Here is a 26194-nt window from a genome sequence, read left to right as displayed (position 1 = left end):
TTAAAACTCACCCTTCTCTAACTTTTGCCTATTTCCATTTTCCAAAAATAAATACAATGGCACGTCAGTGCCTCCGAATACACAAAAAAGCATTAGGGTGGGAACAAGGCCAAAAAATGTTTATGTTTTGCGTAGAATCATGAAATTTGGCACAGAAGCAGATCATGACAAGACAAGTAAAAAATATTATTACACTAACGCTGTGCGCTCCACCAGGGGCAGCAATATTGGATTAAATTTGCAAAGCATGAGTCAGCTTTTTTTTTTAAAAACTTCATACTACTCCAAGGGTGTTTACCCAAACAGACTCAAATATGGTACACATTATCTCAAGGGGTGGGACATTAAAAGTTATCTAAATTTTTCACACATTCTGAGAAGTGAAGTGCCAAAAAATGCATAGAATTTCAGAATTTTTGAATTTTTACAAATTGCTCTCATTTGCACAAATGAATTCCGGTTTCAGTGAAATTCGAATCACTTCTTAAATTCCCTGCCCTAAAGCTAGTTAAAGTGAAAAAAATAAATTAATTAATTTGGCGCATTAGTGCCCTCACAAATTGAAACTAAATTTAATACGGGAAAAAAAAAAAAAGATTTTTCAAAAGTTTTTGAAATTTTGCACAAAATTCAGTTTTGGCATTCAGATCCAAAAAGTTAATGACAATCATGTCATATTTTTTAAGGCGTCACTATATCCATCCATCCATCTATCGATTTTCTTCCACTTATCCAGGGCCAGGTAGCGGGGGCAGCAGTCTAAGCAGGGACTCCCAGACTTCCTTCACCCCAGACACTTCCTCCAGCTCCTCCGGGGGAACCCCAAGGCGTTCCCAGGCCAGCCGAGAGTCATAGTCCCTCCAGCATGTTCCAGGCATGCCTGGAACACCTCCTGAGGGAGGCACTTGAGTGCCCGAGCCACCTCAGATGGCGTCACTATAGTGATGACATAAACTCTCCATGTTATTCTAATGATAAAATCTCCAAATCGCACAAACTTTGGCTGATTTCACTCAAATTTTAATTGTGGGTGCACACCATGACCCTGAACAGATTCATATAAAAAAATGCACAAATGGGTGCAATCGCGCCCACTAGACAATTTGTATAGAATGATATCATTTGTCATACTTATTTTGAACTTATTATTTACCATTTATATTTTTGGTCATTGTTATTATATTATATTGTGATGTGTGAACTACTGTGTCAAAATAATTTCCTTTGTGGATCAATAAATCTAAGTATTTTGCTGTATTTCTTTTTGATGTATTTCACAGACAAATGTATAGAATCTGTTTATAAAAAGGCAATAAAAACCTTGGACAAAAACATACTTATTTTCACACTGGATTGTTTTGGATAATTATAGTTTACTCAGTTTTGAACATTTTATTCTCTTGTTAGTTTTGCACGGACTCACTCCTCCACTGAAAGACTTTATAAAACCGAAGATTGTGAGTGGGAGGGCATCAGGGCCACAGCTCGAGGGTTAGACTGTGCTGTCAGTCATTATTGGAACATAAGAGAAAGTCCATCTCTGTGCACTTTCAAACTGCACCTTAAAATGTGGATAGAGGAAAACCAGGTCTGTGAACAGTTTTAGTCTGGCCTTTAACTGTTCTGTGTCTCTTTGTAACAGCTTTTGTATTTTGTGACTGTTTTCTGTGTCACCTGCCTTGGGACAACAGATAAATAAAATCAATAAAATAAAAATGATGTTTTGATTGATTATCCAGTACAACCATAATGATTTTGCCTTTAGTCTTTTGCATCATTCATGGGCAGATGTTCATAATACTGGTAGACAGAGACATGCACAACCACAGACACACACACACACACACACACACACATACACACATACACACACATAAAAACTGAGACAAAATTTTTGATGGTGTCATTGAAATAAAAAATTTGGGAGCTTCGAGGAACTGCAGAGCGGATCTCTTTCTTCTTTTGCACATATGTTCATAAGTCACAATATAATGTAAGAAGGCATTTAAGTATCTTATTTTGACTGTCTTTTCATTGTTAATTTTCACCAGAACCAGCTGTAAATGTGATGTAAATTTATAAATTGCATATATAATGTGGAAAAGATGTCACATTTTAGAAAGAAAAAAGCAGCTTCAATGAATGAAAACCAAACAGTATCTAATCCAGTGTAATCCTTTGGTTCCTTTTGCTTGCATAATACTGACAGAGGGTATATATGTTGAATGTCATACTGTGGAACATTCCTGGAAAGGCAATAACAATGTTCTTAGTGCAAGTTTCAGTACAATCAGATTAAGTTTTATGGCCATTGTCAGCAAACAGAATGCGCAAACTAGGAACTTGCTTTGGCGTTATGGTGCAGTTTGTTGTTATCCACAATATTCAATTAAAAAGAGATATAGAGGGTAAAGTTTGTGCAGACGCCTCATGGTCTGGAAATCTGCAGAGAATCTACCTGAGAATTAACTGCTGCTAGTTGGTATAGCAAAATCTGTGTATCATTTGGTCATTAGTTTTTCAAAATAAAACTAAAAATAAGAAAACAAAAGAACAACAATTTTCTTCATTATTTGTGTCCAAATCCAAAATGAAAAAAAAAAACAAAAAACAAAAAAAACAATAACAATTTGTTTTTTCAGTTTTCGATTTTGTGTTTAAGTGAACGGTTCCTGTTTTCATGACTTAAACGATGCCGGACTGAACCAGGACTAAAACAAAACTAAAACAGGACTAAAACAGGTCTAAACCAGGTCTAAACCAGGACTAAACCAGGTCTAAACCAGTCTCAGTCCCGGTCACAGTCTCAGTCTGGTCCATGGGGTCTGGCCCCGGTTTCCTTATCACCCGACAGGCTACGTGGAGGCACCTTCGGGCCCGTCCCAACACTCCTGGTTCAGTCCTGGTTTAGTCTTGGTACAGTTCTGGTTTAGTCCTGGTTTAGGACAGAGGCCATGACCAGACCGGGACTGAAACCAGGCCTGAGACTGGGACCAGACCAGGACTGAGACCGGTTTAGACCTGGTTTAGAGCTGTTTTAGACCTGTAGTAGTCCTGGTTTAGTCCTGTTTAGTCCGTATGTGGTACAAAAGTCCAGCGTCGCAGTTTAAGACACAAAAACAGCCGTTATCGTTTTTTTCCATTATTCATTTAAACACAAAATAGAAAACTGAAAAAACAAATCGTTATCTGTTTTTTTTGTTTTGTTTTGTTTTGTTTTTTTTTATTTTGGAGACAAATTGTGAAGAAAATTGTTGTTTTTTCGTTTTCTTATTTTTAGTTTTATTTTTGAACGAATGATACATGGATTTATCAAGATATTAGGATGGCAATTTGAGCATTAAAATGACCAGAGTGTGAATAGAATGACCATTAAAGGGCCCATATTACACTATTTTCTGATCTATGTATAATGTTGTTTCCTCATCACAAACAAACCTAGAGCTGTGTTTGTTTCATTCACATGTTTAACAAACAAACCCTGAGTATTTAGGCTCCACACACCTTCACCTACATCATTTAGAGCTGAACTAGCAGTAAAGTAAAAGGTCACTGCTAACCTGAAGACTACCACTGCATGACATCACAAGGTGGAACAGAGCATTTTGAGCTTTGGAGATGTAGACAGACTAATAATAATAAAGAGGTACTCAAAACAAACAAAATAAGTCCATAAAAAGATGATGGATGAGTCTCGTTAGTTTCATCTTACCCATATATTTTTTGAGGCCAGTATTTGATTTAATGCAACCCCCAAACAACCTCTGAATGAACTCTGTCAAAGGGGCCAGACTGGAGGTTTTGACGCGCTGTGCTTTATAACATTTAGTCTTTTAGATGAATCAAACAAACGATTTATGCCATGTGCCTGTCATCCTCCCGTCTCAGCAGTAATTCATCGTGAAACATCGCCTTTTCTGTGACATAAAGGAGACGAAACAAGCCATAACTGTCTGCTTGAAACTAAAGATAATGATATGCTGTGAATGTGGTGTCAAAATCGCACAGATGTTCAGATGGGGCAAGATGAAAATTTCAGTCAAATATAACTATGATTTGGTCCACATTTCATTTCATAATCACAAAAATATAGCAGATTCAATCTATAACTGGATATTATCACATAGGGCCTGTCTCAGTACGTGGTGCAACTGAGCTCAAAGTGCACTAGCAATCACAGTTGTGTTGTAAGATTGCCAGACTTATTTTTTTTTATAGTTGCATCTTTGGTGGCGAAATGGCAAATGGCGAAATTAAAGATGCATTGTGTAACTTTGTGATGTTGAGATGTTATTGCTTTGCTCAGTAGGCTTCCCAGTATGGCATTAAAAGTCTATCCAGCCTTTGTTTTCTTAGAGGTGATTTTATTGTTCAGTTTAAAGCCTTACTGTGAAACATTCCAGGCTGAACAGTTAAGTAAATCTATGTGGAGATCAGCATGTGGCCTATGCTCTTCAAGAAAAGTTACGCAGTACATCTTTAAATCAAAAGCGATCAGACCCAAGTCCAGGCAGTTGGTGATTAGGATTAAAAGTACAAACCTGAATACCTCTATCAGTTACAGAAGTATTAGAAATCTGATCACACTGTAGCTTTATTTGTAGAGAAAATACCTAATACATGTTAAAGGGGGACTGTATAACTTTTCTGTTTTTTCGCCACCTGCTGGTCTCCATGGAGATGTTATTGCTTTGATTGGAATGTTCTGCAGTATAGCATTAATATATTTCTCTTGTATGCATTCATTCATTCATTCATAAGCATTCATTCATTTAGGGATGTACAGGTCAGATACTGGTTCTGCCATTATCCTGCTTGGACATAAAATTGATGTAACTTGACTATTTACTAGTCATATTCAAGTTGTTCTTTTGTTACTTGAGAAGTAAATAACAGCTACATAACACATTTGGATCAGTTTTGTCTTAATTTGTTTTAGTTAAAAAGAAATATATGCTGTTTTCAGTCTCTTGCTCTGATATTGGCTGATATCTGGTATTGGCAAATGCTAAGCCATAGTCTTGGAATCTTTATCGGAACTGAAAAAGCTGGATCAGTGCATCCCTAATTCAATTACAAGTGTTTTCACTGCTCAAAAAGTCTTGAAAAACTTAGGCCCATATTGAATAATGTCATACTGTGAAACATTACATGCACAGCAATAACATCTCCATGGTGACAAGTAGGTGTTATCCCTTCCCAGGAAAATCTGTCTATTAATGCAAGAAACATCTGTCTGTGTCTCCTCCTGTTTGTTTGTTTGTCGTTCCATGCATAACTCTCAAACCACTCATCCGACTGATCTCAAAATTAGAGGGCGTCATCCTAATGATACAGGTGAGTGCAGTGCCAAGTTTCATGTTGTTGGGGCAAAATCGGGTAAAATTAGAGATATACTTTAAATACAAACAACTTTTGGAATCATGGACACCACGCGTCACATGACATCACGAGTCACATGACATCACGGGTCACATGACATCACAGGAAAGTGCAGCCAGCGACAACTTCGGAAGTTATAGCTGGCTGCACTTTGAATCCGTAAGTCTTCTGCGGGCTGTGCACTAGTGACATAGTGAACCTTTAATCTGAAGTTTAACAGATGGAGTCTATGGAAACAGTGACTATTGCCTTGCCTTGAAACAATGAAAACTGTAAATATGTTATGGTGTAAAATGTAACCTTTTCTACTACTCAACACTGTTTTCTAAAATGCAACAGTCCAGAGAGGAAACTTGAGCCTTAAACCCTTCACTAAAATGGCACGCTGAACAAATCCATGCTTTCTGCTGAATTTCCGGCTTGTCTATCTCAATTACTTTATTTGGGAAGACATGTGTTTCTGATTTGTAGCGCCTGATATAACCAAAATAAATGGATACAGGCTGACAGTGCTAATATTTTTGTGCTACTGATTTAATAAGAGAATTATCAGGGGCTTTGTGAATAGTCATGTTAAGTTAATGTCATTTTGAGGTAAGCTGATTAGATAATAAGTACAGTTTATATTATCAACCAACAAAATAAACGTGATATCAGAGCCATAAAACATACTTGGAAAGCTTGTACCAAAAACTTATCAGATGGTATTGATAATATCAGAGAAGCTAACTGATAAAATGTTTAAAGGTCCTATATTACTCAAAACTGACTCTTGTGATCCATGTTATAATATTGTTACTTTCTCCAAAACATACCTGGAGTTGTGTTTTGTTTAATTTACATATTTGAGTAACCATTTATTATAAATCTGTCTACATCGCCAAAGCTCAAAATGCCATGGTAATAAAACTGTTCTTGTCATTGAGAGTAAAAAGCGCTTATGAAACTCATCGTGGTGAATAATTGTGATGCTTTGAATGCATAAGGTAAGTGAGGAATAACTTTGGAAAACTGCAAACTGTTAAAAATGAGCTAGTTTTGTTTTTCACATTTTTAAGACACTTAAAATCCAAACAATTCTCTACACAAATCTTTATAGCTGTTGTTCTAAGTTCTTAATTAACAATACCAAGAATTAGGTCATTTTTAGTCGTATTTCCATTCTTCACATTAATTTTTCTGTTGGTTTTTACTTTAAAAACAAAATGTCCACAGTGGGCTACCGTAAGTGCTTATTTATTAATCTGTTGTTTTGTCGCACAGGACTAGACCAATTAGCATCTGTAATTTCCATCATCGTCGCATAATGTAGATGGCAAAGACATGAATTAATCTGAATATATTATTATGATTATGCAATGTTATGCAATAGATTACAGCGAATATATCTGCCAAGTGATTAGCTATTAAAGCCAATATAGCAATATAGTTCTTCTCTCAAAAGGAAAACACTCTCTTCCACCTTGTGATGTCATGTGGTAACACAGGAAGTGCTCCACTATGTTTCCATACACCATGCACCTTCACTAGGAATCATTTGGATCATTTCAGCTCTAGAATCTATTGAACAAAAGGTAATAGGAACTGTTAATGACATCACAATGTGGAACAGAGCATTTTGAGCTTTGGAGATGTAGACAGATTAATAATAAAGAGTTACTAAACATGTGTGAATAAAACAGCTCAACTCCAGATATGTTTTTGATGAGGTAACAACATTCTACCATGGCTTAAAGCTCACAAGAGTCCATTCTGTGTAATATAGGACCTTTAAAACACATACACAGCACTAGTCAACTGTGTGTAATGTGTATATTATAACTGGGAGCTGTTTATTTCCTGTCAGTATTGTGCAAAGATAAAGAACAAAGAACTAAAGGATTAGATAACTCAAGGCAAGAACCATCTGTTTGGTTTTCGTTCATATGAGACTGCATTTTTCTTTCTAAAATGTGACATTTTTGCCATATTATACTACATTGCAATTTACAACTTTATGCTGATTACAGCTGATTCTGGTGAAAATAACAATGAAAAGACAATCAAAATAAGATACTTTAAATGGTTTCTTACATTATATTCTGACTTAATTATGCATATCTTCTGTTCATTTGCCCATGATTGATGTAAAAGACTTGAGGGCAGTTATGTCTGTATAGGATAATCAATCAAAACAACATACAGCTACTGTGTAAACCTGCGTAAAATCCCTGAGGGTGTGATGCTAACTGGAAGCACTACACTGTTAGAAGCTCTGTTACTCAAGTTAGACTTTAATCTGGGCTTGATTTTAACACAGTCTGACCAGAAAGAGCTTAAATGTAACTACAACAGGTGAAATGATTTGTGCTCTTAAACAAGTTTATCACACATAAAATTCTAAAAACTAGATTCTAAAAATTTTTTGGGGTAGTTATTCCAAATATGCACCGTGTTACCATTGTAAATACTGTATAAACTGCCATAGAAATACATAAAAATACACCCCCAGTGTAGTGTCACTGCAAACTATGGCAATTGGATGTTAATAGATAACAGATATAATATGATCATAGCGGTAAAATATAACCCACAGAACTAGAATGAAATCTGGAAAGTGAACCCAAGATGGCATCATATTGTTTTTAATGGCCTGTGCTCATTGGCGCACTGTGCCAAAAAGATTTTTACTTCCGTATTACTTCTTGAATACTGGCCTCAAACTGCAAAATGTGTGACAGCAGAAATGTGCAGTTCTGATCAATCAGAGGGTTAGCTGCTAGAGCGGAGCTAACCCGTACTCAGAGCAGGGCTAGGCTAAGTCTTACAAAGCTAACTTTTAGGCACTTTAACAGTTAAAAAAAATGAAGCTCATATTGTAAAAATACAAAAGAATCCCTAAAAAATCTGCCCTTTATGAAAGCTGTCAATGCCGGTCAGATGAACATGGGCAGTTTGATTTCACTTTGTGCTCTGTGGGAGAATTGTCTGACCTGCAGTACCTATGGAACAGCCAATAATCAATCTCGGTCATAGACAGAGGGGGCGTGTCTTATCCAGTTCTTATTATAGATCCATGATGTAACCTTGCACAATAATCACTGTTGCAACTGGACCTGACCACCAGTGGTTCGACGAATGGACCTATCACAGAGCTGCATTGTGGTTTGCCCAAACAAACCAGAATAAACAAACCAAACCAAACATGGCAACAATCATGAATGAACTTCAGCCTGTTTTAGAAATACGGACTATGGAGAAAGTGCAGAAGGAAGTCATTTGTGAATGGAAAAAATCTGCTTTTGTCTCAAGTGAATTTAACTAAACTCTGATTTTCGCAGCTTCGTCCAATTAGAATCAAATTATTGTCAGGGACATTCTGACTGCTTTCGATGAGAGCCACTCCAGACTGCTGTGAAACTCAATTCAGACTGCTACACATATAAATCCAGAATTAGGTAAAATATAATGAAGTAAAATGCATTTCTGGTCATGCTGCTGATCCCGTTAGTTCCTTGGGACAGCAGTATCTCACCATCTTCTTCCTGCCAGTCTTGCTCGTCTTCATCTCCCTCACACGGTTCCTCTAGAGCCGTGTACACCCCAAGGTGCTGCATGTGGGCCTCTGCCATCTTCTGCACGGCTACAGGGACACACAACAGGAGAGAGACACACAAACAAAAACACACACAACACAGGGAGGTGAGGAGAGGACCATTGGGTTTACTGTGTAGTTAGGGATGCACCGATACTGATACTGGTACTGATTATCTGCCTTCTTACATCGGATATCAGATTCTTTAAAGCCATAGTATCGAAAGGCTGGATCAGTGCATCTCTTTGTGTAGTATGTATACAGGCTGTTTTCACAGGATGATGAACAGTGTGAGAATAAGATAGGTGTAAAAAGAGCCAATTTAAACAAGGTCTTCACAGCTACAATATAAGAGTCCTCAGGGTACTGGAGTCTTAGATTAATTAAAATGTTCTCCTGTGTTGTTTAAGATAATCAAAAATCCACAAGAAATGAGCTTAAACGTGTCTATGATTGTTGGTTTCAAAATGAACAACAGACTAAATTTATCCACAGAGATGTCACTGTTTGTTCTTTCCTGCAGATTGCATAGTAAGTATATTTTAGATTATAACTTTAGTATTTGCTTTCTGCTTGGTTTGTTGTTTTAACGCGGATTTGCTCCCCCCTTCTTGGATCCCTGCTATACATGGGTTTCAGAATTAAGAAAAAATAACAATATAAAACAAAATATTATATCTTTTGAATTGAGATGAAGTCCTGACCATACATTGAATAACCCATGGATAGTGTCAGTTATGTGCCTGTAAAATGTGAAAACAACCTGTATAATATAACAACAGACATTATGGACAACATTTAACCATCGAAACAAGGCAGAGGCCAATACATCACATGCAACAGACAGACAAATACAGATAAGCAAGCAGCAGAATTCTGGGTACCAGATTTGTAATAGTAGACCACTTTTGTTTGATTCACTCAGCCTATTCTCTCATCTCATTATCATGCAGTTAGGGGGTAGTGACCTGAACTACCCCTCCGCCCCCCTTCCTTTTACTCACCTATGCCCATGACTCATAAGGGAGTATGGCACTGTAGGGTCTTCTTGTTGTTGTAGACTTGTAGCTTTTTAGTACCTAATTTAATGTTATTTTTTAGCGCAAGAGCTGTGTGTCCTATAGACTTTGGTTCTGATTATGATTATGACTACAAGAAAAAGAGTTTGCAGAGTCTGACAGTGGCCTATAACGACTCTTTGAGAATATTACTGAAAGTGCAGAGGTTCTGTAGAGCCACTGAAATGTTTGTAAATTGTGGTGTGAGACCTTGTGTTGTCACGATCAGATGTTGTATTTATTCATTCATGGTTAGAGCCATGAATCTGAGCAATCGAATCATTGAAGCTCTAGTGTGTCCTGTGAGGAGCTCTGTCAGATTCACCTCTGAGTTGTGGAGACACTGGCAGTCTTGTCTGTATACATTATAACATGCACTGTATTTAACTTTTTTTATTCTTACTATTTTCTTTTTAATACTATGAACCAGATATTACATGTTCTTAATAAAGAGTGAATTGAATTGAAGGCACAAATTATTTTTACTCTCCTGTATTGATACTTTGCAGTTTTTTCATGTTCAGTGTGTTCTACATGTATGTCTTTGGCAGTTTCCATGATGACACAATGCACACATTTGCAAACAGAGCCAAAAACATTTTAAGATACTCAGATATTTCTAACTATACTGAAACTGGCAAAGAAACTAGATGCTCATTTGAACAACTACTTATACTGAATATGTTTAGTAAAAATGCTGTGTAATGACACCAGAAAAGTCCCATGATGCAGCTTTAACACTGGTCTTTTTATTCTTGTTTTATCATTAGTTTAGATGACGCTGCTGAGTCCCAGATGTGGAGCGGAGAACAAAGTATGACCTTTCTCACACTCTCACTGGACTCCATGGGACATTTTAAGGACACATAGTCACCTACTGTACGTGTCTAAATATAGTACTAATGAGTGTAGTGAATGCAGTAAGTATCAAAAAAAATTATAATTTCGGAGCTACGCAAAAATGTTAGGATATTATTACCTCACCAAAAACATACCTGGAATTGTGTTTTGTTTCATTCACACATGTCTGAGTAACTTTCCGTTTAGCTCAAAATGCTCTGTTCCACCTTGTGATGTCATGAAGCGGTGGTTTTCAAGTCAACAATCAAATAGTTGTTTAGATCCTTTTTTTTTTCTTTTGAGAACTTTTTGTCTGGGCTTGTTAATGTGTGCATAGTGTCACCATTCTGCCAACAGAGATACATGTAGTTCACCCCCAGCATAATGTCAATGCAAATTATCAATACATTTATCACACTAGGAAAATCCCCAGTCTAACTTTAGAGTAACTATGACGAACTACACAATCCTGATTTCTACAGAGGCCTACTAAATAGACATCTACTGTACAAGTAATGGGATCACTACCATAGCAACTAACAACTAAAACCAAAAAATGAATTGTCAAAATGGCGTCCATGACAGAAAACTGAAACATACAAACTCCATTTACAATCTTGCAACTTTTGTCACTACAATGCATTTTAAAGTCAGCAGGTTTTTCAGCAACAATCAGCTTGATTTGTGGTTCTATACGTCCCCACGGGTTACCTCACAGTTTGCGTCTGCACTAGTTTCAGTTCCTCCTCTCTCTCCTCTTATTCCTTATACAATACTAGCTGCACTTCTGGGTCACTTTGACACTCCACACATCTCCCTGCCCCATGATCCATTTGTTAGTCGCACAATTACAAATGGCGCCTGTTGGGTTGACTCATGTCTGAAGTAGAGTTTTTTTTCAAAGGGGATATAAATTTTAGCATTATATCATTCTATAAAATCCAAAAAAAATCATCTTTAAAATAAGCTCTGTGGGGAACTGCTGTCCACCTAATGACCGCATGTACCGGCAGGGGCATTGGTCTCTGTCATGTGTTTCTATTGTGTGTGCCTTTGCTTCTCGCTGTAATCCAGGATCATCCCGTGCTCCATAGACTCACTGTCTCACATCTGTTGTACGGTCTAATCTCTCTGACTTTCTACATCACTTAAAATAGGCTCTTCTGTTTAAAAAGGCCAAAAAATACGCAAAAATCTGTGCAAATCGCTGTGATAAAATACTGACACTGAGATAGGTATGTTAAAGGTGTACTATGTAACTTTTCTGGTGGGACATGCTTGTCTCCATGGTGATTATGCTGTGGCTAAATGTTTCACAGTTGGCAATATATTTATGTATCTGCATTATTATTATATTTATGTATCTTGCATTATTTTATTTTTGCCTGCTACGAAATACCTTACAAATGAACAGGGACACCTCTCCGCGGATCTGATATGTAACTTGGTCACCTACTTTTCTTCATGGAGTTCACGGAGATGACAACTGTAATGCCAAACAGTGGAACATTCTAAGACATGCAATGATATCTCTATGGAGACAACCAGAAAAATGATATAGTGCAGTTTTCAGACTTAACACTGTTTTGGTTGTATTTGCATATGCGCATCATGTTTTATCAAATTGTGAGGTACATTGTGACTCCCCAAATTCGAGATGTGCTATTTTTGCAGAGAGCATGAAGAGAAAGTAGCAGCAAAGCAAAGTAGAGCAGATACCCCAGCGAGCAGCCTCCTCCCCAGAGCCCCGTCAGAACATTTAAAACACTGACCTTTGAGTGACGGAGGCTGGTACACGTTCTGATTAATGCGTTTAGGTTTGAGGATGCCGTTTTCTCCCACCACCCACTGCAAAAATAAAGACACAGAAATAACACAAGTGAGTAAATGCCAAGTGAAAAAGTGAAACTACGCACTCCATTATGACGATAAAAGATGTAGCACATACAGGAAAGGTATCATAAAAAATAAAGTACTAATATAAAAAAATTAAGTTATAACTACCAGGGACCTTGTTGGTCATTTGGTTAAACTGCCACTGCAGATGTGCAATACTGTCTATATCTGATCATATTTAATGGTACACTATATAACTGGTCTGGTCACAGGTGAATCTCCCCGTTTTCACATAGCTGTGATTGACAATCAGGGACATGCATCTTCCATCTGTATTGGAAGCGATAGGCTCTATTTATTTGGCATCACAAACCAGAAAGACGTTTGGAAAGAAGTGTGAATAGAGCCTATATCACAGGAAACAGAAAAACTTTGCTGATTTCTGTAGAATGAATGAGTGAAGCTTTAAACTTTGTTAATCCGAGGTGAGATAAATCAGATTTTACATGTAAATGATGGCGACCAATGAGGTCCTTTGTTTCACATGTGTCACAGAAAAAAAAGATAATCTGTCTGGACGATTATCTTGGCCAGGCTTAAGATGTAACAGAGAGACTGATATTGATCTGTAATACAAAGGGATATCATTATGGATTTGCCAGGCAATGTGTCTCTGAGTAGAAAAGATAAAATATATGTATTAAGGTATTTTTAGCAACAAAAACATATGCAAGATAGGTAAGTTTAATGTCATTCTGTGGAATATTTCAGGCAGAAATGGTGCATCTTGATGGAGACAAGCACTGATAAAGTAATAGTTGAAAATAACTGTTATACCCCTCCAAGATCCATATTTATATGTTCATTACAAAATAAAGCCTGGCCCATAACCTAGAAATGTAATAAATTGTAGGAAAATTCAGTTTTGTATGATCCAATTTGTTGAGGTCAAGTCATTTCCGCAGTGTTATGGCCCCAATAAAAGATTACATGCCTTAAATAAGCTACATCTTGCCAAACGATAAACATTTAAAGTATGTGTTAGCAATAAAAGGGCAAATACTGAGCTTTGCTTTTAGCCACAAGCCAGTTCCTAGAGACAGTTTTTTTATCTGCGGGGGATCTCCATTGGTGCAGAATGTTTCAGGAATGTTTATAAAAACAAAACGTTGTGCCAGTAAGAACAATACATCACAGTCTGATATCAGAGGGAGTAAATCATGTCTGTATCAGCTGTTCTCGGTAAAAGTATTTTGTGTACTTTGTATATTTTAAGTTGAAACAATAACAGCTATGTGCCAGGGACAGTATGCACCGTTAACGAGTCTGTTACGAAAATTTGACTCTTGTGAAGTTTAAGTCATGTTATAATGTTGTCACCTCATCAAAAACATACCTGGAAATATGTTTTGTTTCATTCACACATATTTGAGTAATCCTTTATTATTAGTCTGTCTACATCTCCAAAGTTAAAATGCTCTGTTCCACCCTGTGATGTCACGAAGCAGTATTTTTCAAGTTAACAGCTACTTTTCACCCTTTGTTTAGTAGAGGTTGGCAACCCCAGGTGTGAAATCATCCAAATGATTCTAGTGAAGGTGCATGGAATTCAAAAACACATCTAAGAACTTCCTGTATTACCACATATCATCACAAAGTGGAACAAAGTGTTTTCTGTTTGAGTGGAAAACACAGCCAAAATATGGGGGATTTGTGTGTTAAATGTGTGATTGAAACCAAACACAACTCCATTTATGTTTGTGGTGAGGAAAGAACATAACACAGATTAAAAAATAGCGCAACTCTCTCTCTGCATTATATATTTATATACATACACTTACATTTCTTTGTATATAAATGAATGTCAGTTATATAGCTAATAGAAAAACAAATTCATTTTAGTTTATCGCCCATGAACGTAGCTATGCAAATACGACTTTCTACAGTTAGATTATCATATGAAGAAACCTAAATGAATCACACATAACATTACAAAAACACATATGAACACATTGATGGATGAATGGATAAAATAATATTAATATTCTGACTTCACCTTTACCTAATGTGTGGAGGGGTCATTGTCTCTGTATGTAAATTAATGTAACATGTATGACCAGTGTTGGGGAGTAACGGATTACATGTACCGGGATTACGTAATCAGAGCATCGTAATCAAAGCATGACAATATCAAGTAATCCAAAGTATTCAGATTACGTTACTCACTTTAAGTAACTTCATGGATTACGTTACAAACTAAATTCTGGGGTATGTAATCTGTAATCTGTAGGGGAATACATTTTAAAAGTAACCTTCCCAACACTGTGTATGACATATAATATTACTTTCTAAAAGTAGATTATCATGTGAAAAAGCAGAATGAATCACACATGACATTACAAGCACAAAAATTTAAAACACACGGACAACGAATAAAATAATATAAACTTTATGACTTCACCTTTACCTGATGCATGGAAGGGTCATCGTCTGGAGAGGCCTGATCTGCGACTCTGAAGAGCGTGGCGGGGGTGGGCCTCCTGCGTCGGATCTAAACACACACAAAACACACAAACTCAGACACACAGATACACAATACTCAGAGCAAGTCATGAATAAATAAGAGAATGCACATAGAGATAGGAAGAGTGCATGCATTATTATCTCCGGCAGCGCAAACCCTTATCACATTATAACTGACAGAGCGGGTCAAGTCATTAAAAGCAGACAACAACAACAAGAGGTGCACTTCAGGAGACAGAGGCCATCGCTACAGAGGAAATATTACATCTACTTGATTAAAGAGCCCATATTATGCTATTTTGTGTTCTATGTTATAATGTTGTTCACTCATTAAAAACACACCCGGAGTTGTATTATGCAGATTTAGGCTGAGCTACAAAACATTCTTTTCTACCTAGTGATGTCATGTGGTAATACAGAAAGTGCTCCACTATGTTTTTGAACTCCATACACCTTCCCTAGATTCATTTGGATCATTTCAGCCCTGAAACTGTCACTTTCTAGTGAACTAAAGGCAAAAGGTAGCTGCATATTTAGGCTATTTAGAGTTCTTTTCTCAAACTGAAAACACCCTGGCCTGGAGTCATGTGGTGATACAGGAAGTGCTCCACTATGTTTTTAAACTCCATACATCTTCACTAGAATCATTTGGGTATTTTCAGCCCTGGAATTGCCAATCTCTAAAGGTAAAAAATTGCCGTTAACTTGAAAACTACTGCTTCATGACATCACTAAGTGGAATAGAGCATTTTGAGCTCTTGAGATACTGACAAACTAATAATAGAGAGTTATGCAAATGTATGAATGAAACAAAACCAACTCCAGTTATGTTTTGGAGGAATTAACAACATTCTAACATGGTTTAAACCTCACAGGAGTCAATTTTACATAATATGGGACCTTTAACCTTTTAAAAAAAAATTACTTTTCACAGTTCTTTTCTAGCAGCATACTTTTATTCTTACTTGAGTCAAAGTTTTGGTTACTCTTCCCACCATAAGTCTACATGTGACAAAAGCTTTAAGTTAACATTATAAATCAGATATTACTTCCCGACATTTACTCTTAGTTACTCTTACTTGAGTAGTAGTTTTCCCAAATACTTCTTCACTTAGTTGAGTAATGTCTTGGACCACTACTGTGTACTTCTCCTTGACTAACTTAAAAAAAAAATAATGGCCTCTGAATACAACACACTATCTGTCTTGATATGTATCAAACTAGGCCAGAAGTTTAGTCTTCTACAAACATATTTAGCAGTTCCTATTTGAGTCTGCTCTAAAATGGTAATGTTCCTGAGTGTGTTTATAATGTGCTCTGATTCAGGCCAGAAGAACAAGACAGATTTTCAATTGTGATGAAGTCGGTCCTCTTCACACTCCCTGTGCATTAGAGTTTCCAGACCTGATTTCAAATATCAGTCTTCTACTCCAAAACAAACAAAGGTTTACTCCAGTCTAAATGATAGTAGTTTGTTAAATGTCCAATTTGAGGTGAAACTAACACAAAGCAGTGAAATTAACAATATGACATGAGAACAGTATGACTAAAAATTAAAGGTGCACTATATTTTCTTGTGGAAGGTCTGCCACTTGTTTGTCTCCATGGAGATGTAATTGCTTTGCCTGGAATGTTCCACAGTATGGCACTAAACTTATCTATCTCCATGGAGACAGGGCCGCCAGGTCAGAAGGAGAGGCATTGGCAAGCCAGTTCACAAAAGAATGTCAGTTTTTCAGTGTATTTTTAAGCAATAAAAACACTGAATTGAATACATGCACGATAAGTACAATAATGTCAGTGCTATTTTGTGTAACAATGCAAAGCAATAGCAGCTCCAATTTGCTTTGTATTGAAAAAACATTCCTCCTCTCTGTGTAACTGCTGCTGTTAGGCTTGACAATTTGGTTTTAAATGTTAGTATTAACCCGCTCTGCACGATCCTGGTGTTTTTATTTAGCTATTTTTGTCTGTAAATAATTTTTTTCTGAATATGGAACTGGCTCCAAATTCGCCCCGTTGACCACAAGCCTCGGTGAGCTTCATTTGACTGGACCCAAACCCTATAGATGATGTCACACTCCCTTAGTCTACTTTAAAAAACAATGGAGGAAGTTTAGCTGGAGGAGAGGTCACGCACAGTAGAAGCTTTGTGTGTGTGCGTCCATAAATAAAGGTGAGATCCACGCTCGATTAGCTCACTGTAGTGTTTGACAGCAGCTTGCCTCTGCTTTGGCAACATATGAACATGTGTAGTGACGCAGTTGTGTTTTAGCGGGACAGCCAGAGGACACAAGGCACCATATAGAGAAGCTATAGAAAAACCCCAAGTCCCCCATTCAGTACATGTGGCTCTAGTGACGTCAAATTAAAATGCAATGTTGGACCGTGACACATAAAAAAGTCAATACAGCGTTTGTGAGACCTGCCAGCTTCACTCATCTGGAAAAAAACAGTAATTTGTTTAGTTACGGATTTTTCCAATGAGGGGTTTAATATACAGTGACAGCTGTTTATTCATCTTTAAAGCAGGGTCACAGTGACATAGTAAAAAGTTTTATAAGAGTGAGGTTTACGTATGGCCAGTCAAAAGTTTAAACACACCTTCTCATTCAATGTCGTTTTTCTTTATTTTACCTCTTTCATTTTATATACATAGTGATCTTGTGAGATTTTTTTTTTCCATATTTTTACATTTGAACTGGACAAAGGAGGGTTAAAAATTGGTGAGTTACATCTTTTACAGTTCCAAAGCAAGTACTAGAATGGAAACAAAAATATGAAATCAAAGAAATTCAAAATAATGAGGCCAAAATCGGAAATTGATTTGTGAAATGTATATATTAGGAATTATGCTAAAATCTCGTCTTGTCTCGTGCTCGTGGACCCAGTCTCATATCTCGCCTCATCTTGTGGAAATTGTAAAGGTGGCTATTTTAAAAATCTAAAATCTGAAATGAGGAGTTGTCTGGAGATATCTGGAGTTTATCTTTTGCTTACTGCATTCCAAAGTTTTAATTCATAGTTCTGATATGTTCAGTGAGAATCTGCAAAGTATCATGAAAATAAAAAAGACTCTCAGTTACTGCTCATGGATAGATTTGTTTTATATTATGTTTTTGTTTTTTTTCTTAGAGTTTGAAAAGTCAGAGATTTCCTAAAATAAATTGTAAAAATGTACAGTCACTGATTTTAACACTTGTAAATTAAACAAATATCAAAGGCAAATAGTATTGACTGTGTGAAAATAAAGTTATTGTGTTTTTTCAAATGCTTTTCTCCACGAAGATGTTAATTCTTTGACCAAACCAGACCACGTTACAGATCAGATCTGTGTAGAGGGAACACCGCTCACAGTCACAATTCTTGTTTTTCTAGGTATTTTTCAGCAGTAAAATCACATGACATTCAATATGTAGAAGGTAGATCTGATTAATGTCATACTTTGGAACATTCCAGGCAGAGCAAAGACATATCCATAGAATCAAGCAGGTGATGGACCCCCAACCAAAAAGTTACATAGTGCACCTTTAAGTAAAATTAAATTCTTAATACACACTGATCGTATGATTAATAAACATAGCTCCAACTTGTTTAATACCACGGCTACAAACTGAAATGCCTCACCTGTACAGGGCAGTACAAAGGGCAGGACAAAGGGGTCTGTTGTTGCCAGGGTGTTAGGAACCCAGAATGGGACCCTCTTCCTATTGATTTATATTACAGGGGGACCCATGTGAGACTTCCTGCCCTGGGCCCCCAAATTTCTGTGGACGGGCCTGCCTCTGAACGTGAAAAATCTGTTCACTCTCTGTAAATGTCTCAAATATTAGTTATTTATGTCTTTTAAATGAAGTCCCTACATTCTACCCATAAGTTGACCAGTATGTTTATGATTATTTGTTTACATTGCCATATGGTGATGTCAACAGAGCAATGATATAGAATGTGATTTACCTACTGCTAAACTACTTGCAGTATTAACACAGAGCAATTACCCATTGGATTCTCTCTGAAGGTGGTATAAATATTATTAACAGTGCACATGTACAACATTGCAGCCAATTTGTTTACGAGTAAAAAGTTACTGGAAAGGTGCACAGTGACATCAACTTATTGCTAGGAACTGCAATGCTGTTGAAAATAAAATATTATATTAAATGTGGTTATTCAGATAATAATAATAATGCACTGAATCTATAAAGTACTTTTGAACTTAGACAAACGTTATTGATCCACAAGAGGAATTACTTGGACACAGTAGCTCACACATCACAGTATATTGTACTAACAAAGAGAAAAAATATAAATGGTAATAATAAATTCCGAAGACCCACAAAGCATTTAATTTTCCACTCATTTATATCAGATTTATCAAACTATCTGCTACAATTTTGTTGCATACCCATTATAACCCAGTAACCGACCTGGTTTACTTCTGCTTAGCCCTTTAGCCTTGCTTTAGTCCAGATTTTGTTCATTTTTGGGTCATTTAGTCCAAGTTTAGATTTGATTTTGTGCTTATTCAGGCTCTAGTTTTCACTTATTCAATTACAAATTTCTATTCCATTACATAGGAGACACATCACATCCAGCACGCAGACATATGTTTGGCATGTTTGTTGGTTTTGTTGACCCGTGGGTGCCAGACTTGGGCAGTAGAGGTGGGGGGCATGATTGCGGCGGACCTGGAGGTTGGGAGTGTACAGCTGTGCGTTTGTTCCCAGACAGAGAGGTGACTGTGTGGGCATACATGAGCAGCACGGTCCCTTAAGAAGCTGTTTTCTCCAGGGAGGACCACATTAGGAGAGTCTGGGCTAGATTCTCATTTCCTTGTGTTTATTCTGTGACAGAGCTGTTTACTACATTGTAAATAATGCAAAGCAGCAATCAGGGGTAATTAAGTGACATACTGTATGGAAAATGTTTAAATAGAAAAAGAAGAGAAAGACAACAATCAGAATGCCTTCTTTTTCTAGGTATTTTTGAGCAATAAAACCACCTGTAATTGAATAGCTTTAAGGTAGATCTGTTCAATGTCATATTGTGGTACATTCGGAACGGAGAAATGCCACTTCCATGGAAACAAGAGGGTGATAGCCCCCCAACCAAAAAGGACAGAAAGCTAAATTAAAGCGGTAAAGGTATAAGAATCCTGCGTGTAAGTAGTCTTTCATAAAATGAGGGAGACATAAACAAAGTCTGTTTCTAAGCCATGACTAAAGCAAGACTAAACCAGGACTATACAGACCTGACCAAAACCAACTCATTTAAGATGCACTGAATTAACTTTCTGGAGGTCCCCTGAATGACTCCATGGAAATAAAAAGTTAAAATTCAACGACTTCAGAATATTTGCCATGGAAACAGATGTGATTTTTGCCATACTGTGGAACATTATAACCAAAGAAACAAGAGTAAGAGTCAGGTTTGTAGAGATGCAAACCTGCTCACAGTAAGGGTGCAAGAGTGCAATGCAAACATCCAAAATGTAATGGGGCTTTAAGGATTATTTTCACAGTAAAATGTATAGATTTAGGGATAAATAAATACAAGATAGACTGTGATTGGTCAGTGTTTTCATATTAAGAGGGGACAGTAAAGCAGGAGAGGGCAGAGATTAAAAGATTACTTAAAGGTGCATCATGTAACTACTCCACGTGCTTGTCTCCATGGAGATGTCCTAAGCTTGGGCTGTTCCACTGACCCGGCTCAGGCCAAATTGATATGAGTGTCACTCTGAATTGAGTTTTATATGTTTTCAATCTGGAACGGTTCTCACTCAAAGTGATCGGAAAACGCAGAGCGTCATGATGATTATTTCAGTTAACTGAGGCATCACATCAGTGGAACAAGAAGAAAAATCTAACTTTGGTTAAATCCAGTAGTGAGAAAAGCACATCCATCTTATCTTACCTTCTGTACATTTATACCTGCACGTTCATCATTACAATGTGCGCACACCAAGATGGATTCTCGAAAAGTTTGTGAACTCACAAATATCTTGAGATTCTATTTTGGTGTACAAGGTTAATGTTCCATAGTGTGACATTAAATTATCTCTATGGACACAAGCAGGTGACACGAGAAGTGCTTGTTACAGTTAGAGGTCATAACTGAGAAGAGGGATGAGGAGTGAACACAGTAAGAATGCAACAAACACCAGAATACATACAAGATAGATTTACTGCCACACTGTGGATCATTCCAAGGAAACAATAACATCTCCATAGAGACAAGCGGACAACCCACTGTAAAAGTTACACATGCACCTTTAAACTAGTTGTGTTAAAATGACCTCAGCTAAGTACACAGTACCTTGTGCAGCCTTGTGTACTCTTGTGTATAAAATACATTCCAGCCATTAGGGACAGTTAAGCGTCACACAAGGTGTTCATTCACTTCCTCATATCTTAAGTGGAAATCTCTCATAACATGAAACAAGCCCCCAAGTGTTCACTGTTCTGCACTTTTCAATATCTGTCAATGAAATCTGGAGGCTGCGTAAAGAGGCTGAGAAACTGAGATCTGAGATACTTCGTTTTTACATGGTTCTTCAGTACCAAACAGGGGCCAATAAAAAACAAACAAAAAACACTTGTCTTAGTACATAGGACTAGATTTGATTAATTTATCTCTATTAGTCTGTGGAGACAAGCCAGGTCGTACCAGGCCAAGTTACAGGTTGGAGCGTTGGAGAGGTGAGTCAGCTGACACTAACAATGCATCTCTTCGTTTGAGACCATACTGTGGAACAATCCAGGTAAAACAATAACATCTCCATGGAGACATACAATGGGGGACCCCTCATCAGAAAAGTTACATCACACCTTTAAAGGGCCCATATTACACTATTTTCTGATCTGTTATCATGTTGTTTCCTCATTACAAATATAACCAGAGTTGTGTTTTGTTTCATTCATGTTTAACACACAAAACCTGTATATTTAGGTTGTGTTCTTTTCTGAGACACAAAGCACTCTGTCCCACGTTGGAGATGCAGACAGAATAATAATGCAGGGTTATTCAAAACTCAAATGTGTGAATGAAACAAAACACAACTCTAGGTAAGTTTTTTATGCTGTAACAGCATTCTAACATGTCTAAAAGCTTACAAGAATCAATTTAGCATAATATAGATCCTTTCAATAATGCTTTAAAATGTGAAATAATTTAAAAAGTCATTATGATTTATTTTTTTTCTTACCCCCACTCCTATTTTTGGTTTGGCAAATGGTGAAGTCTGCTCTGGTTCCTGGTTATGTGAGAGCAGTTAATACCTTTAAGTGGAAGGTGCTGCCCAGACATCTGCAGACATGATTTGTGGAGCCTTAAGTGTCTTTTGCCCAGTTTTGGTGGTGCTTTTGGCCTCGTAAATAAAGAAATAGGAGAACTTGATACTTCATTTTATTCATTCACGGGTTTATTCTGCTTTAATACATATATTAAGCTATTTTCTGAGCTATGTTATAATGCAGTTTCCTCATCAAAAACATACCTGGAGTTGTGTTTTGTTTCATTCACACATGTTTAAAACACAAACCTGCATATTTAGACTGAGTTCTTCCCTCAAACAGAAAACACTTTGTTCCACCTTATGATGTCATGTGGTAACACGGGAAATGCTCCACTGTGTTTATAAACACCGTACATGTTCACAAGAATCATGGATGATTTCAGAACTGGAATTGCCAATCTCTACTGAACAAAAGGTAGCTGTTAACTGGAAAACTGCTGCTTCATGATATCACAAGGTGGAACAGAGCATTTTGAGTTATGGAGATGTAGACAGACCCATAATAAAGGATTACTTAAACATGCCTGAATGAAACTAAACCCAACTCGATGCATGTTTCTGATGAGGTAACAACATGATAACATGGCTCAAAGCTCAAAGTAGTCAATTTTGCATAATAAGACCTTTAACATCCCAAAAGAACTGCCCAGAAATGGATTATCACGTGGTCTTGTTTGCTAAGTGGGACATTGCTAAAAGCAGCTATCAGGCTTCAAAGTTAAAGTTTAGCAATAAGCATCCAAATAAAATAGATAAGTTCAAACATGTTCTTCTATGACACAACAAAACACACAATAGATTTTGTGTGATTTAATGGTCCTATATTACATATATTGTTTCATTCACACATGTTTTAGTAATTGTTTATTATGAGTCTGTCTATATCTCCAAAACTCAAAATGCCCTGTTGCACCTTGTGATGTCATCAAGTGGTAGTTTTCTAGTTAACAGCTACCTTTTACCTTTTGTTCAGTAGAGATTGGCAAAAGTTATCCAAATGATTCCAGTGAAGGTGTATGGAGTCCAATGAGGTACATTTGGTCTTCCAATAATTTATGTTATTAGGTTATTTTTTCAAACCAAGAGTTTGTTTTCATACCTGACAGTTTTGACTGCTCCCTGTGGTCTTTGTCCGGTGAGATGATTTATACAGGTTTTGGCGCTGTCTTCCTACCAGTGGAGACAGGACGACAGCGCCATCTGCGGTCCAACTTCCTCAGGACAAGTGTGTGAGAGTAAAAAAGCCCCCTCGACCTGGTCTATAGCCTCCACCGGTAGGAAGACAGCGCCAAAAGCTGTACAAATCAGCTGACCAGACACGTCACAGCAATATCATGTGACCACTGTGAGGAAGAGTGCAGGGAGCAGTCGAAACTGTCTGAAGCTGTATGAAAACAAACTCTTGGTCTGAAAAAAGAACCTAATAACATGAAAATGTATGGAGTTTAAAAACACAGTGGAGCACTTCATGTATTGCTGTCTGAGAGAAAAACTCTGCCTAAATACTGTCTGAGTGTTAAACATGTGAGAATGAAACAAAACACAACTCCGGGTATTTGTGATGAAGAAACATTAGAACATAGATCAGAAAATAGTAATACTGGCCCTTTGATAACAATACTGCCTGTGATAAACTTGTTCAGGATTCTGTAGAGTCCAGATAATAATAATAAACAATGAATAAATTAGAAGTTTAATTCATTTGTCATGGTTAATTCTCTTAATCATTGCAGTTCTACAGTTTACAGAGCGTTTCCTAAGACAATCAGTTGCCCTTACATAACCCGGATTCAAAGCAGACACCTCAGATCACCTTTACTTGAATCGAATCCACAAACACACACACTTTTTCCACTCATATTTTCCTTTTAACATTTGAAGGTGGCGTTTGCCTTCCTGTCCTTAATAATAAAGTGGGTGTTTGGGGCTATGATCTCCCCCTACAGGATGTCCTCATATGACAGCTACAAAAAACAGACACCACCTCTGTCCGGGGCCAAAACCACAGCGTCAAACCTGCACAACTGGAGAACATTGTGCGAGCTTTGTGGTTAGTTTAAAGGGCCCAGTACAATTTACATACCCATGCTTGTTATGTTGTTATAGCCAATGTGGGAATTGCTAGTATAATGTGATCTTTGTTTTAGTGTTAATGCAGCATGAGGTGCCAAAATCAGCCTAAAAGAAAAGTTTATTCTCTCTTAAGTAGGCTAATAGGATAGATCATTACATATGGACTAAGAAACCACCCTTATTACTCTACTTACTAGGGTGGTCAAAAGTATTAAACATCAGACGTATCAGAAGTATCGATACTGAAACTAGTATTGAAACTGGATACGCATTTGAGCAGGTATAGATATTTCCAAGATGCACTATGTAACTTTCCGTTTTTTGGGATGTCCGTCACCTACTTGTTTCTCTGGATAAGTCATTGTTCCGCCTGGGATGTTCCACAGTATGACATTAAACAGCTCTAACTAAAATTTATTCAGTTACAGGTGGTTTTATAGCTCAAAAATACCTAAAAAACTAAACAAAACAGGCATTCTAGCTATGAGTGGGGTCACCTCTCCACTGATTTGACCTGTAACTTGGACTGGTTTGGTCTCCATGAAGATGCCATATTGTGAAACATTCCAAAAAATACATTAACATCTTCACGGAGAAAAGCATTTGATGGACACACGACCAGAAAAGTTACACAATGCACCTTTCAGGGCCCATATTATGCTATTTTCTGATCTACGTTATAATGTTGTTTCCTCATCACAAACATACCTGGAGTTGTGTTTTGTTTCATTCACATGTTGAACACACAAACATGTTTTTGTCAAACTGAAAGCACACGGTTGAACCTGGTGACATCATGTCGTAATACAGGAAGTGCTCCGTACACTTTCACTAGAATCATTTGAATGATTTCAGCCATTGAAAAGTCCCATTCACAGGACAGAAATGAACCTTTCCTGAATATCTTTGGAATGATCTTGAGCTGTATCAAAACAAATAAGAGCACAGAGACTAGTATACGCCCATGGACCACTGTGGAACCTACCGGGACAACTGAGGGATTACAAACACATAAGTCCACATGGTAATATAAAAGAAAGTACTACAACTTAAAGGGGCATTGTTCAACTTTTGTGGTAGAGGGTTCACTATCAGCTCAGATGTTGCTTTGGAGATGTTGCTTTGTCTGGTTCCACATTATGACATTAAGCATATCTATTTCCATGGTAGCAGGTGAAGTTACAGGTCAGATCTGTGGAAATGTTACCCTGTTTACATTATGAATTCATGTTTTTCTCTGAATTTATGAGCACTTAAGCACCTATTATTGTATTAAATGTAAGATTTAAGTTTAATGTCATACTATGGAACATTCAAGGCAAAGCAATATGATCTCCACGGAGACAAGCAAGTGGCAAACCCTCCACCACAACTTTATCTTTAATGCTTCTATAAGCGTTTTTTTATTATCATTGTACTGAATATCGAGTTTATTTCTTAGTATCGAAATGGAGTTTAAAATTTCAGTATGAACTCACATCTCCATTTTGTATCATTGACTAACCTGCATGGCTTTCAGAATAGCAGAATAACAAAGTAATATTGATCAAATTTCTGCTAGATTAACTTTCACCAAATTACTGCCAAGTAGTTGCCAATGTTCACTGTGGC

At 37.1% G+C, this 26194-nt stretch overlaps 1 protein-coding gene across 2 annotated transcripts in view; it reads right to left on the bottom strand.

Annotated features, from left to right (window-relative positions):
- LOC110161550 (protein phosphatase 1 regulatory subunit 1B-like) overlaps positions 1-26194 on the bottom strand; it is a 78169-nt gene that overhangs the window by 3271 nt on the left and 48704 nt on the right. Inside the window, exons 2-4 of one of the 2 annotated variants that reach the window (XM_020926309.2) lie at positions 15152-15241; positions 12627-12702; positions 8897-9004 (exon numbers count right to left, since the gene is read on the bottom strand). In XM_020926309.2, coding sequence (XP_020781968.1) covers positions 8897-9004; positions 12627-12702; positions 15152-15241 — 274 coding nt within the window. The remainder of the gene's footprint in view (positions 1-8896; positions 9005-12626; positions 12703-15151; positions 15242-26194) is intronic. The other variant, XM_020926317.2, reaches the window with a different exon arrangement.

Source organism: Boleophthalmus pectinirostris, unplaced genomic scaffold (assembly GCF_026225935.1).
Source record: "Boleophthalmus pectinirostris isolate CB_2022bp ecotype Guang Dong unplaced genomic scaffold, ASM2622593v1 HiC_scaffold_17, whole genome shotgun sequence".
Lineage (NCBI taxonomy): Eukaryota > Metazoa > Chordata > Actinopteri > Gobiiformes > Gobiidae > Boleophthalmus > Boleophthalmus pectinirostris.
This window is presented reverse-complemented; position numbering and strand designations above follow the sequence as displayed.